Source organism: Microcaecilia unicolor, chromosome 3 (assembly GCF_901765095.1).
Source record: "Microcaecilia unicolor chromosome 3, aMicUni1.1, whole genome shotgun sequence".
Taxonomy (NCBI): Eukaryota; Metazoa; Chordata; class Amphibia; order Gymnophiona; family Siphonopidae; genus Microcaecilia; species Microcaecilia unicolor.
Window position 1 is genome coordinate 16,641,882 of NC_044033.1, and position 14,595 is coordinate 16,656,476.

The window sequence follows — 14,595 nt, forward strand, 5'->3', positions numbered from 1 at the left end:
GCTTGCTTCTAAACTTAAGCGTGAGAATTTGGACTTAAGCTAGTATTCTTTCAAGGCAGTTTCATATGGAGCTATCGATGTAGAATTGTGAATTGTCCTGGCACCTAACTTTGAGTGACCTTTACTGAGTTGCCCTCTGTATGCATGCTTATATATGGGTTTCCTTTCCCGTTTAAGCTCTCCTCCTGGCCTGTAAAGAGCTGACCCGCAGCAGACACCTGAAGCAGCTCCTGGAAGTGGTGTTGGCCTTTGGGAATTACATGAATAAAGGCCAGAGGGGGAACGCATTCGGCTTCAAGGTCTCCAGCCTGAACAAAATTGCAGACACAAAGTCAAGCATCGACAGGTAAGACGCAAAAGGCGAAGCCAGGGACCGTCATTAGCTTGGACTGAACCAGCTGTGGTCTTAATGTGAATCGCAAAATCTGCATAAAATACCAACATGGAGCCAGGTGACATGTCAAAGAGTTCACAGCATGTTAACCACATCCTCTCCAAAAGACGTTACATGATGTGATACCCGAAATCGAGCCTTCTCCGGAGTAGCCCCCACACTCTGGAATGCACTCCCTGAAAGGCTTCGTATCGGACGCCTGTCAAAAATTAAACTAACGCCAGGCCCATGCGGTAGCCGGATGGTAACTCGGAATTGGCATGCGTTGGGCATTCATAGACACTTACGCAGCTTAGTTAAAGAGCCCCTAAGTCCCCTGAGTTAGCCAGTTTCATGAATATTTAGCAGAGATAACCTGTTAAGTCCCGCTGAATCAGGGGCGTAGGTACGTGGGGGCCTGGGCCACCGGAGATTTGCCTCTGGACCCCCCTGCCGACGACCCTCTCAAGCCCCCCTCCCGCCAGCAACCTGCCGTCACCTACCTTTGCTGGCGGGGGACCCCAACCCCTGCCAGCCGAGGTCCTCTTCTTCCCAATCCGTGCAGGACGTCAAACTAGAACGAAGCCTTGCGCGGGATTGGGAAGAAGAGGACCTCGCCTGGCGGGAGTTGGGGTCCCCCGCCAGCAAAGGTAGGCGACAGTGGGGACGGGAGGGGGGGGGTCGAGAGAGTCGTCGGCAGGGTGCGTCAAAGTTGGTGGTGGGGGGTTCGGCAATGGCAGGGGGGGCAAAGTTGGTGGCGGGGGAGGTTCGGCAATGGCGGTGGGGGGGTCAAAGTTGGTGGCGGGGGGTTCAGAAATGGCAGAGGGGGATCGGCGGTGCCGAGGTGGGGAGGCTAAAATGTGCCCCCTCATCTCGGGCTCTGGACCCCTCTCCCGCCAAAGTCTGGCTACGCCCCTGCGTTGAATATTTGCAGTTAGTTGCATACAGGCTATTTAACCGGTCAGCAGCCATTTCTGACTGGTGAAATTGCTTTGAATATCAGCTGGAATGTGTTTATATATATATATTAGATTTGATTAACTACCCTTTGTAAATCACATCAAACTGGTGCACAATAAAAACATACCAATACATAAAAGCATATACATTGCATAAAACATACGCATGATATAAAAACCTGCAGTAGATCATTTAAGCAAAACATGAACTGAATGTAAACCAGTAGCAATAAAAATAAACCCAGAAAATAGAGGCAAAATAAGACCAAAAAACTAAACAGAATGAAGAAGACCTAGAAAACAACGCTCCGCCCAATGGCAAAACCCAGCGTTAAACCGTCGTTCACTCCCAACCAACCCAATACTTAAACTAAAACTAGCTCAAGTATATTCATCGTGGATATCCTGAAAACCCAACTGGCTGTGTTCCAACCAGCGGTGTACCGAGTGGCGGGGCGGTGGGGGTGGTCCACTCCGGGTTAACGCTGCAGGAGGGGTGCTGGGAGCAGCCACGCGGCTGTCGGCTCCACCGGTTCCCTTCTCCCTCTGCTGTTACTTCCTGTTCCGGGTTAGAGGGAGCAGGGAACCGGCGGAGCTGACAGCTGAGTGGCTCCTCCCAGCACCCCAGCAGGTAAGAAGAATGCACCCAGGGGTGGGGGTCTTGGAGGTGATGCGCCGGAGGGGATGATGCTTCACTCGGGGGGGGGGGGGGGTGCACAGCAGTGATCCGCCCCGGGTGGCGGCCGACCAAAGAACATCACTGGTTCCAACTGGACTGAGAACCACTGCGTGGGGGAGAAATGGTACAAACGTTGAAATGGCTTCCAGGCTTCAATGAACGACTAAAGGGAAGGATTTTCAACAGATTGAAAGGGAAGGATTTTCAACAGACTGAAAAATTCAGAGGCACAAACTGGGAGGAGAGAAGCTGGACCCCTGGTAGATACTACTGGTAGAGGTATTAGAAAGCCATTGCTTTCGTTAGTGCGATCTCTTCTGGCTAAGGGACATGAAGCCTCAACTGTATATAAACTGTTGTTGACGGCTACCTATAAAACGAATCACTCCCTCACTCGTTTATGGGAATCAGAACTTAATTATCAATTAGATGAAGATCTATGTAATAAGTTCCCATTAGCAGCTATAAGATCACTTTCTTCAGCAAACTTAATGCAATCCATGCTCTTCCTCTACCACAGAGCTTTATAGACGCCAAGAAGGTTACATATTGCTAATCTGGCTCTAACACGTCTATTTTGGCACTGCAAATCGCATCCATATGGAGCACCATAAAAATGATTTTTCATCTTAACACTCCTACGTCAGCAGCCCTGGTAATCTTTAAATCAGTTGCAGTTCAGGAGCAATTATCTGACCACCAAAACCAGTTATTTGATATTCTAATTATAGTAGCACAAAAACTAATCTTAATTAACTGGAAAGATGCGAACTTGTTATACACACACTTTTGGTGGCAATGAGTTTTACTAGATTGTAAACTTGAACTAGCAGCAGCCACAATTACAGGAGTACTTAAGAAGAAAGATTTAATTTGGCCAACACGAGATGCTTATTTAAAAACGACTGAACCTCATCAATACCTGCAGTAATAATGATTAAATGTAGTGAGCTAATGTTGATGATACTGTTAATGTATTCCCTACCCCTTAACCTCTGAACGACTTTGAGGGGCATAATCGAGAGGGACGCCCAAGTTTTCTTGAGGACGTCCTCGCAAAACGTCCCGATGGAGGGGTGGGGAAACCCGTATTATCGAAAGAAGATGGACAGCCATCTTTCGTTTTGATAATACGGTCGGGGACGCCCAAATCTTGAAATTTAGGTCGTCCTTAGAGATGGTCGTCCCTAGACTTGGTCGTTTCTGATGTTCGGAGATAATGGAAACCAAGGATGCTCATCTCAGAAACGACCAAATGCAAGCCCTTTGGTCGTGGGAGGAGCCAGCATTTCTAGTGCACTGCTCCCCCTGACATGCCAGGACACCAACCAGGCACCCTAGGGGGCACTGCAGTGGACTTCATAAAATGCTCCCAGGAACACAGCTCCCTTACCTTGTGTGCTGAGCCCCCCAAAACCCCCCTAAAACCCACTACCCACAACTGTACACCACTACCATAGCCCTTACAGGTGAAGGGGGGGCACCTAGATGTGGGTACAGTGGGTTTCTGATGGGTTTTGGAGGTCTCGCTGTTTCGTCCACAAACATAACAAGTAGGGAGAGGGATAGGCCTGGGTCCGCCTGCCTGAAGTGCACTGCACCCACTAAAACTGCTCCAGGGACCTGCATACTGCTGTGATGGACCTGAGTATGACATCTGAGGCTGGCAGGACATATTTTTAAAGATGTTTTTTGAGGGTGGGAGGGGGTTAGTGACCACTGGAGGAGTAAGGGGAGGTCATCCCCGATTCTCTCCGGTAGTCATCTGGTTATTTAGGCCACCTTTTTGGGCCTTGGTCGTAAGAAAAACAGAACCAGGTAAAGTTGTCCAAGTGCTTGTCAGGGACGCCCTTTTTTTCCATTATGGGTCGAGGATGTCCATGTGTTAGGCACGCCCAAGTCCCACCTCTGATACGCCCCCTTGAACTTTGGCCGTCCCTGCGACGGAAAGCAGTTGGGGACATCCAAAATCGGCTTTCGATTATACCGATTTGGACGACCCTGTGAGAAGGATGCCCATCGTCCGACTTGTGTCGAAAGATGGGTGTCCTTCTCTTTCGAAAATGAGCCCTCAAGTATGTTGTTTTTCTATTCAGAATCTACACCCTTTATATACCTTTTTTTTTGTTACTACATGGTATATTTACTGCTTATTAGTAGCAGTTTGCATCAATATAGGTAACTTAGATAATTGGTTGCATTTGTATATTTTTGTTTGTATTAAATAAAATTAATAAAGTTTCTTGGAAAAAAAAAAGCCAAAACAGTGATGAAATTCAAAATATATGACCCAGCCACAAAGTCTTGTCTTCATCTCACATGAATCTTGTGAGTGGAGTTGAACGGGTAGATGTGAAGCGTCTGTTCACGCTTTCCAAAAATACTAGGACTAGGGGACATGCGATGAAGCTACAATGTAGTAAATTTAAAACAAATCAGAGAAACCTTTTCTTCACTCAATGTGTAATTAAACTCTGGAATTCATTGCCAGAGAATGTGGTAAAGGCGGTTAGCTTAGCGGAGTTTAAAAAAGGTTTGGACGGCTTCCTAAAGGAAAAGTCCATAGACCGTTAATAAATGGACTTGGGGAAAATCCACTATTTCTGGGATAAGCAGTATAAAAATGTTTTGTACATTTTTGGGATCTTGCCGGGTATTTGTGACCTGGATTGGCCACTGTTGGAAACAGGATGCTGGGCTCGATGGACCTTTTATTTTTCTCAGTATGGCAATACTTATGTACTTATGTACCTTGCTGTCACTCACTTCTGCATCTCCGTCTTAGGAATGTGACGCTATTGCACTACTTAATCATGATATTCGAGAAGACGTATCCGGGTATCTTAAACATACAGGCTGAACTGGAGCATCTGCCAGAGGCAGCAAAAGTCAAGTAAGTCAGAACATTTTGTACCTCATTTAATCGGTGAGATGGTCTGTGAAATATTACTAATGGAAGACAGATCAACATTAATGCAGACAGTGCAAAATTAACTGTTGTGCTTTGCCAATTTTCCACGGTTTTCAATGCTCCCTTAAGCAAGGAGATAATGGATCTGCCCGAGACTGGCTTTCTCACCTCCTCTTTAAGGTCTCGTTGAAGGAGCGTGGTCACCTAGTGAGCTCATAAGGTCTGTTTGATTGCAGTGCTCTGTGTACTGGTGTAATAATGGTGTAAACATTTCACGCCCTCAGAAATGGGAAAGAAGAACTAGACTAGAGATTTGCTCTTGAATTTGAGTCTGTCCTTTGGTGCTGTGCACCTGACTGTATCCAGTCTCCTGTCGAGTTCCTGCTCCTTGAGACCAGGGGCGTAGCTACGTGGGGCCACGGGGGCCTGGGCCCCTGTAGATTTGTCCCTGGACCCGCCCCTGCCGACAAACCTCTCGCCCCCCTCCCGCCGACAACCCTCCCCCGCCGCTGCCGTCGCCTACCTTTGCTGGCGGGGGACCCCAACCCCCGCCAGCCGAGGTCCTCTTCTCGTTTCTGGCTGATCTGCAAGGCTTCGTTCTGTTTCTGTGAGTCTGATGTCCTGCACGTACAACGTGTAGGACGTCAGAGTCACAGAAACAGAATGGAGCCTTGCAGATCAGCCCAGCAACGCAGCCGCCCCGGAAGAAGAGGACTTCGGCTGGTGGGGGTTGGGGTCCCCCACCAGCAAAGGTACGCGACGGCGGGGGAGAGTTGGTGGCGGCGGGAATGGGGGATCGAAAGTGTTGGCGCCGGGGGGGGGGGGCTAAAATGTGCCCCCTCACTTCGGACTCTGGACCCCCCTCCCGCCAAAGTCTGGCTACGCCCCTGCTTGAGACTACAGCTCCACCAGAGCTGGCTAGCTGATTTTTTAAAATTTTAAATGCTACTCCCAGCTGTTGACATAAATAAAGACAAAGGGCCTGATAATCACAAGTTCCACGATTGACGCTGAGCCTGGACACTCAGTGCCAGGCCAGTTCCAGTGACCAGTACTGAATATCTGGTCTTATTTTTGGCCTACTCAAACTTAACCAGCTAAGGGGCCCTTTTACTAAGCCGCGTAGCGTTCGCCTATTTGGAATTACTGCGTGGCCGGGCGGTAATTTCATTTTTTTATGCGTGTTCACTACGCACGCCGGAAAATATATTTTATTTTCCAGCTCATGGCCCCATCTGGGCAGTAATCGCCATTGTACATGCATTGACGACTACTGCCCGGTTAATGCGTGAGACCTCACCGCTACGTGAACGGGTGGCACAGAATGGACGTGCGCCAATTTTCATTTTGCTGCACGTCCATTTGTGGCCACCCAAAAAATGGCCTTTTTTTTTACAGGCGTGCTGAAAAATGGATCTGCACGTATCCAAAACACGCGTCTATACTAGCGCACTCCATTTTTCAACACACATTAGTAAAAGGAGTGGAGGAGTAGCCTAGTGGTTAGTTCAGAGGACTCTGATTCTGAGGAACTGGGTTCGATTCCCACTGCAGCTCCTTGTGACTCTGGGCAAGTCACTTAACCCTCTATTGCCCCTGGTACAAAATAAGTACCTGAATATATGTAAACCGCTTTGAATGTAGTTGCAAAAACCTCAGAAAGGCGGTATCTGAAGTACCATTTCCCTTATGACATCACAATATCAGAAGTGAGCCAAGTATTGGGCAATCAAGGCATTGTGACATCACTGATGAGGTTGGCTCTTATTGGTGGAATGAGTGGAGGAGTAGCCTAGTGGTTAGTGCAGTGGACTTTGATCCTGGAGAACTGATTTCGATTCCCACTGCAGCTCCTTGTGACTCTGGGCAAGTCACTTAACCCTCCATTGCCCCTGGTACAAAATAAGTACCTGAATATATGTAAACCACTTTGAATGTAGTTGCAAAAACCTCAGAAAGGCGGTATCTCAAGTACCATTTCCCTTATGACATCACAATATCAGAAGTGAGCCAAGTATTGGGCAATCAAGGCATTGTGACATCACTGATGAGGTTGGCTCTTATTGGTGGAATGAGTGGAGGAGTAGCCTAGTGGTTAGTGCAGTGGACTCTGATTCTGAGGAACTGGGTTCAATTCCCACTGCAGCTCCTTATGACTCTGGGCAAGTCACTTAACCCTCCATTGCCCCTGGTACAAAATAAGTACCTGAATATATGTAAACCGCTTTGAATGTAGTTGCAAAACTTGAAAGGCGGTATATCAAGTCCCGTTTCCCTTTCCCTATTGGAGATTCTAGATGGAATGTTGCTACTATTGAGATTCTACATGGAATGTTAATGTTGCTATTCCACTAGCAACATTCCATGTAGAAGCCTGCCCTTGCAGATCAGCAACGCAGCTGCACAGGCTTCTGTTTCTGTGAGTCTGACGTCCTGCACGTGCAGGACGTCAGACTCACAGAAACAGAAGCCTGCGTGGCCACATTGCTGATCTGCAAGGACAGGCTTCTACATGGAATGTTGCTAGTGGAGGAGTAGCCTAGTGGTTAGTGCAGCAGACTCTGATTCTGTGGACTTGGGTTCAATTCCCACTGCAGCTCCTTGTGACTCTGGGCAAGTCACTTAACCCTCCATTGCCCCTGGTACAAAATAAGTACCTGAATATATGTAAACCGCTTTGAATGTAGTTGCAAAAACTTCTGAAAGGCGGTATATCAAGTCCCATTTCCCTTTCCCTATGTGAATATTCAGTGCTGGCCAGTTGAGTTTGTAGTGGCCAAATATAGGACCTGCTATTTAGGCGACCCGATTTGGCCACTAAATTTAGCCGGCCAGCGCTTGAATATTCGCGATACAGCCAGTTAGCCGGTATGCGCTAACCATGAATATTAAACGGAGATAACCGGCTATCTCCCGCTGAATATTAGCAGTTAGCCGGCTAAATGTTATGTAGCCGGCCAGGAGCCGTTCCTGGCCGGAAAATGTAGATCTGTGGTTATCCTCCTTGCGCATATTATGCTTGTGTAGTTTTACATCTCCTGATTTTTGTTTGACTGTCCCGCTAATTCTTACGGTCTTGTGTCTCTCCGCTCCTTTCGTTTGCAGCTTGATGGAGTTGGAAAAGGAAGTGAACAACATCAAGAGTGGGCTGAAGGCCGTCGAGGCTGTGAGTATTTCTGTATTCCTGATTAACTATGCATGAGCAGTACCTAGGCTCTGCCGTTGGGCAAGCTGCCAAAAATGAGTTGTCTGCTCTTTCTCACGCTTATCCTTTCTGTCAGCCGCACAGCGCTGGTGTTAAGACTTATCTTCTAAAACTGACTTGAGAAAGAAATATCCTAGACAGAGGGAAGCTTCTACCGTAGTAATGGGTATATTTCCATAATGATGTAGACCCGAATAATGGGGTAGAATGGATAGACTAATTGGATTTTTCTACTAGTGTTACTAGATCAACAACATAAGTATTTTGCCACATAAGCACCGCCATACTGGGAAAAGACCAAGGGTCCATTAAGCCCAGCATCCTGTCTCCGACAGTGGCCAATCCAGGCTTCAAGAACCCGGCAACCCCCCCCCCCCCCCAAAAAAAAAAAAATTTAATAATGTTCAATGGACTTTTCCCTCAGGAATCTGTCCAAACCCCCTTTAAATTCCGTAAGGCCAGCTGCTGTCACTACATTCTCCGGCAACGAGTTCCAGAGTCTAACTACACACTGAGTAAAGAAAACGTTTTTCCTATTTGTTTTAAATCTACCATATTCTAGCTTCATCTTTGTGTCCCCTGGTTTTGTTGTTGTTTGAAAGTGTAAACAAACGCTTCACATCTGTCCGCTCTACTCTGCTCATTATCTTGTAGACTTCTATCATATCACCCCTCAGCCGCCTTTTCTCCAAGCTGAAGAGCCCTAACCTTCTCAGCCTTTCCTCATAGGGAAGTCATTCCATTCCCTTTATCATTTTCGTCGCCCTTCTCTGCACCTTCTCTAATTCCTTTATATCTTTTTTGAGATGCGGCGACCAGAATTGGACACAATACTCGAGGTGTGGTCGCACCATGGAGCGATACAACGGCATTATAACATCCTCGTGTTTGTTTTCCATCCCTTTCCTAATAATACTCAACATTCTGTGCGCTTTCTTAGCCGCCGTAGCACACTGGGCAGAAGTTTTTAACGTCTTATCAACGATGACTCCCAGATCCCTTTCTAGGTCCATAACTCCTAACGTGGAACCTTGCATGACATAGCTGTAATTCGGGTTCCTCTTACCCACATGTATCACTTTGCACTTGTCAACATTGAACTTCATCTGCCACTTGGACGCCCAATCCCCCAGTCTCGCGAGGTCCTCCTGTAATCTTTCACACTCCTCCTGCGACTTGACAACCCTGAATAATTTTGTGTCATCTGCGAATTTAATTACCTCGCTAGTTACTCCCATCCCTAGGTCATTTATAAATATGTTAAAAAGCAGCGGTCCCAGCACAGACCCCTGTGGGACCCCACTAACTACCCTTCTCCACTGAGAATACTGACCATTCAACCCCACTCTTTGCTTCCTATCTTTCAACTACAATATCTGGGATTGTCCATGCTCTGCATGCCAGTGTTAATGATTAAAAAGATCTATGCTGAAAGCATTATTACCAAGCTCCCTGTTTCCATTGGAAGTGTTTACTGTAGAGCGTGGTTCCCTGACAGATGTTCTGTGGAGCTCCAAGGAGTCAGTGATGATTCGGTTACACATGGTTCTCCATGCATACAGGAACGCAGGTGCTGGTTAACCATTCATAGTCTTCCATGCTGTGGTTTAATCTTGATTTTCTAGTTGCCCTTACCTTGCAGGTTCAAGCATTAGTTATTAGTGCCCTCAAGCAGGGGCGTAGCTAGATGGCCAATTTTGGGTGGGCCAGAGCCCAAGGTGGGCGGACATGGAATTAACCGCCCCCCCCCCACGGTCCCCCTCCGGTTTGCTCCTCTCTCTACCCCTCCCTGCCCAAAAACCCCAAATATTAAATACTTGAGCTGGAGGGATCCCCAAAACCTGCCAGCTGAAGATTTCCTCCTCCTCCTCGAGCAGCCAGCACTCTTCCAAACGGCAGCCGGCAGCACTTGCCTCAAACTGATGCTGCTGCCTTCAAGGCCGTGTATGCTCAGTGCTTTTGCATGTGCGAAAACTGAGCATGTGCAGAAGGGCCGGTCTTAGCGTCAGCTCAAGGCAAGTGCTGCTGGCTGCCATTTGGAAGAGCGCTGGCTGCCCAAGGACAGAAAATCTTTAGCTGGCAAGGTTTGGGGATCCCCATCAGCCACAGCAAGTGTCACAATTTTGGGTGGGCCTGAGTCCAAAGTGGGTGGGCCCTGGCCCACCCAGGCCCACCAGTAGCTACGCCACTGCCCTCAAATATTGTAATGGTTTCTACGTAGTTTTAAGTTCTGAACATCTTCCAAGATTGCAAATTGTTCAAACTATGGCTGCTAGATGACTTTTGCATAGGAAGAGAAGGGAAAATGCTGGTTCTTTATTGTGACAGATTGTTGGGCTACAGGTGAAGGAGAGGCATCTTTTTAAGTTGATGGTCTTAACATTTAAAACACTAGTAAAAGAGGCCCGTTTCTGGAGCAAATGAAATGGGCGCTAGCAAGGTTTTCCTCCCCAATACCCCCCCTTCTTCCTCCCTCCCTCCCTATCTACCTACTGACCCCTTCGTCGTTCTGACGCCATTGCTCCGCTGCTCCTGAACGCATGGTACACCATTGCTCTGCCGTCGGTGTGACGCCATTGCTCCGCCCTCGACGTCATCACGTTTGACGCGAGGGCGGGGCCCCGAGACTTGGCGATTTCGGTGGCTTCACCACCACGAACCCTTCGAACCCTGAAGGAAGTGACGGATGTGACGTCAGTGTCTTCAGAACGTTGAGGGTGAGTTTTATTATATAAGGTAAGATGACTAATGGCTTGTTTTCAGATCAGATCTATCCGGGTCGTGGAACAAGGCAGGGCTGCTCCCGTTCCGCACTCTGTTTGTCCTTTGTATGAAGCCCCTATCGTGGTGCTTGCTTTCAAGATCCTGCGGTGACAGGCTTGCGAGTTTTAAAGTGGTCTTGTTTGCCAGCGATCTGCACCTCCAGATCGGACTACCTCAAGTCCTGCTTCATTGAAAGGCTTTTGGTCGGTTCTCAGGTTTGCGAGTGAGTCTTGGAAATCCTTCCATGCGTGGATTAGCTACAGATATAGAGAAGAATTGTCTTCTGAAATGGGTAAGAGGTAGTCTCAAATATATAAGCCTTTCTATACCCAATAACGTGACTAAACTTTATCAACGTAATTTTGGGCCATTGTTGTCTGAGGTGGCTAAATTGTTGAAAATTTGTCGGGATTATCACTTATCGCTAGTTGGGTGACTTCCAGTTGTGAAGATGATTTTGCTGCCAAAGTGGTTATACATGTTAGAACATCTTCCATGTGTACTGAAACGAAAGGATATGAATACCTTTTCCGGAGATGGGAAGGCGGTAGAACTAGAGGACATGAATTGAGATTGAAGGGGGGCAAACTCAAGAAAAATGTCAGGAAGTATTTTTTCACGGAGAGAGTGGTGGGTATGTGGAATGCCCTCCCGTGGGAGGTGGTGGAGATGAAAACGGTAACGGAATTCAAACATGCGTGGGATAAACATAAAGGAATCCTGTTCAGAAGGAAGAGATCCTCAGAAGCGTAGCCGAGATTGGGTGGTGAAGCCGGGGCTAGTGCTGGGCAGACTTCTATGGTCTGTGCCCTGAAAATGACAGATACAAATCAAGATAAAGTATACACAAAAAGTAGCACATATGACTTTATCTTGTTGGGCAGACTGGATGGACCATGCACATCTTTTTCTGTTGTCATCTACTATGTTACTATGAATAGGTGGGATGGGATTCTGGGAGAGTTTTTGTGGCAGGAGACAGAAGCCAAGTATGAGACTGGAAACACTGCAGCTCTTGCTAGGGGAAGGTAGAACGGGGCTCCCAGATATTCGCTGTTTTCATGTGCCTCATCGGATATGTCAAATCCTTGATTGGCTGAAGGGCACCAGCTGGCTCTGCAATCATATGTTGGAAGGACAGTTATTTACACCTTATAGTTTGGCGTATATTTCACATGCGCAACGGAAAAAGTTACCACCCGAGATCGAGAGGAGCGTTTTATGATCATCAGTAAGTTAGGCCTGGAAAATGGCATGTCAGAGGTTTGGAAGGCGGAATCTTTTGCTCTAAGTATCTTCCCCTGCTGGGAAATGGAGACTTTGCCCCGGGGTTAGAGAGAAGGAAGTACAGGAAACGGCAGGAGAAAGGGATAGGGCAAGTTTGGCTTTTGCTAGACAAGGCCCATCCTATAGTACAGCCCTTTACATGGTTGAGAGAATATTATTTATTTATTTATTTGCTGCATTTGTATCCCACATTTTCCCACCTATTTGCAGGCTCAATGTGGCTTACAGTGTTCCGTCATGGCAATCGCCAATCCAGAGTTAGAGATACAAGTGGTGATACATAGAGAACATGAATAGCATAGTAAACTTAATCAAACAAGTATGAATAGATCACAATTCAGGACTAGAGAAAAAGTGGTGTTGCATTAGGGTTTATACGATGGATCGTTGCGGTATGCTTTGATGAAAAGGAAGGTCTTCAGTGATTTCCGAAAGTTGGTTAAGTCAGGAATGTTTTTCACACCAAATGGTAGTGCATTCCATAGCTGCGTGCTTATGTAGGAAAAGTTGGATGCATGTGTTAATTTGTATTTTAGTCCTTTGCAGCTGGAGAAATGGAGGTTCAGGAATGTGCGTGCTGATCTTTTAGTGTTCCTGGGTGGTAAGTCTACGTGGTCTGACATGTAGACCGGGGCCTCTCCGTAAATGATTTTGTGAACAAGGGTGCAGACCTTGAATGTAATACGTTCTTTAAATGGAAGCCAATGTAGTTTTTCTCTTAGGGGTAAGGCACTTTCGTATTTTGTGGCTTGAATATGTCAGACTTTTTTCAGTACTTGCAGACGTGTCATTATGTGAGAGGTCTGTGCAGCAAAGGACACAGCTGGGAAGTCCCTCCCTGGACAGGTGGATAAGTCTGATGGGGGGCGGTCGATAGCAAAGTTTTACAGTGGCCCACAGAGGGATCTTATGGTCTCGTCCCTCTGGATGATATTGCGCAAACGGGTACAGGACTTAGAGCGAGATTATGAGAGAGATGATTTTTCTGGCTGCAGTGGTAGGCAGCTGGCGATTGGCGGAGTGTCTACATATGAAGGAAACACATTTTAAGTTTATGTATAGGTTGTATTTTCTCCCCAGCATGGGTAGCTAAGATTAGACCTGAAGTATTGGGTGAGTGTGGTAAATATTTTCAGGCAGGGTTTATGGACATCGTTTGCTTTTGGGGTTGTGATAAGAGGTAAAAGCATTTTGGGTGAAGGTGTAGAATCATTTACAAGGGCTGTTAAAAATGGGCTATAATTAGGACTCCAGAGATGCGTCTCCTGGATCTCTGCGAAGATCTTGATGTTCTGCTCATCGAGCAGAAACTCTTTCTTCGGAAACCTTGCTTAGTAGGAAAGAAAAGCATCCTGCTTTGCTGGATGGGTGTTGAACCTCTCATATTAACTTTTTGGAGAAATCAAATGCATGATTTATTGTGGATGGAATGACTTAACTGTTCTTCATGTGGGGGAAAAGGCGATTAACAAATTATTAACGATTTGGGAGCCCTTTTTTGAATTTACTCGCAATGCGCCTGCATAGTGCACTCGTTAACTCCATGAGGATAGGGGAGAGTTTCAGATTGTGGTACCAGTGCTATAGTAGGGGGAGGGGGGGGGCGGACCGGCCCGGGCGCCGTATCAGCAGAGGCAAAGTGGGTGCCCCAGGCACCCCCAAAATCGAGGCGATTGGCTGGCGGGGTCTCCAAGCCCTACCAGTGGAGGCTTTCCTGCCCGCGCACAGTGCCATTCTCTCCCGCCCAATTCTGTGTTTTTTTTTACAACCAAATACACACGAGGGAGGCCCACTCTTGCTCATGCGCGGTTTTCACACATGCTCAGGGGGGGGGCGGGCCTCCCTTATGCATGCTTGGTTGTTCAAACGCCCAGCATTGCGTGAAGGGGGAGTGGACAACGTGCGGACAGAAAGGATTTTACTAACAGGGCTTGGGGACCCCACCAATTCAGGTATGTGGTGTGCACCGGGGGAAGGAGAGTGGAGGTTGGGGTGCCGTCCTCTCTTACTATGCCACTGTGTGGTGGGAGAGGTAATGATGCGGCTATAAAATTTTCAAATAAATAAATATGTTGAACAAAGTTGGCAAGGACAGAGCCGGGCGGGGCTTCTACAGTCTATGTCCCAGAAACACCAAAGAAAGACCATGATCAAGTATATAATATCATGTTCACCTGCGCGCAACGTTGGAATAAACTACCGAATCCCTTAAAAAAAAAAACAAGATCTGACGGTCTTCTTGAGATCACTGAAAACTAAATTATTTAACGAGACTTACAACAAGAATCCTTCATAATAGACTCACTATCACATCTGTATTGGAAGTAATCAACATTGAACTCTTAATTTGGTTACTTTAATCACACTGTAATTATTTAATGATATACTCTACCTTACATTTTGCATATCCGATATGTA

General features: G+C 47.0%; 1 protein-coding gene across 2 annotated transcripts in view; it reads left to right on the forward strand.

The window, feature by feature from the left end:
- DAAM2 (dishevelled associated activator of morphogenesis 2) overlaps nt 1-14,595 on the forward strand; it is a 482,413-nt gene that overhangs the window by 425,782 nt on the left and 42,036 nt on the right. For both annotated transcript variants that reach the window (XM_030195775.1, XM_030195776.1), the window contains exons 20-22: nt 178-346; nt 4,797-4,904; nt 8,028-8,088. In XM_030195775.1, coding sequence (XP_030051635.1) covers nt 178-346; nt 4,797-4,904; nt 8,028-8,088 — 338 coding nt within the window. The remainder of the gene's footprint in view (nt 1-177; nt 347-4,796; nt 4,905-8,027; nt 8,089-14,595) is intronic.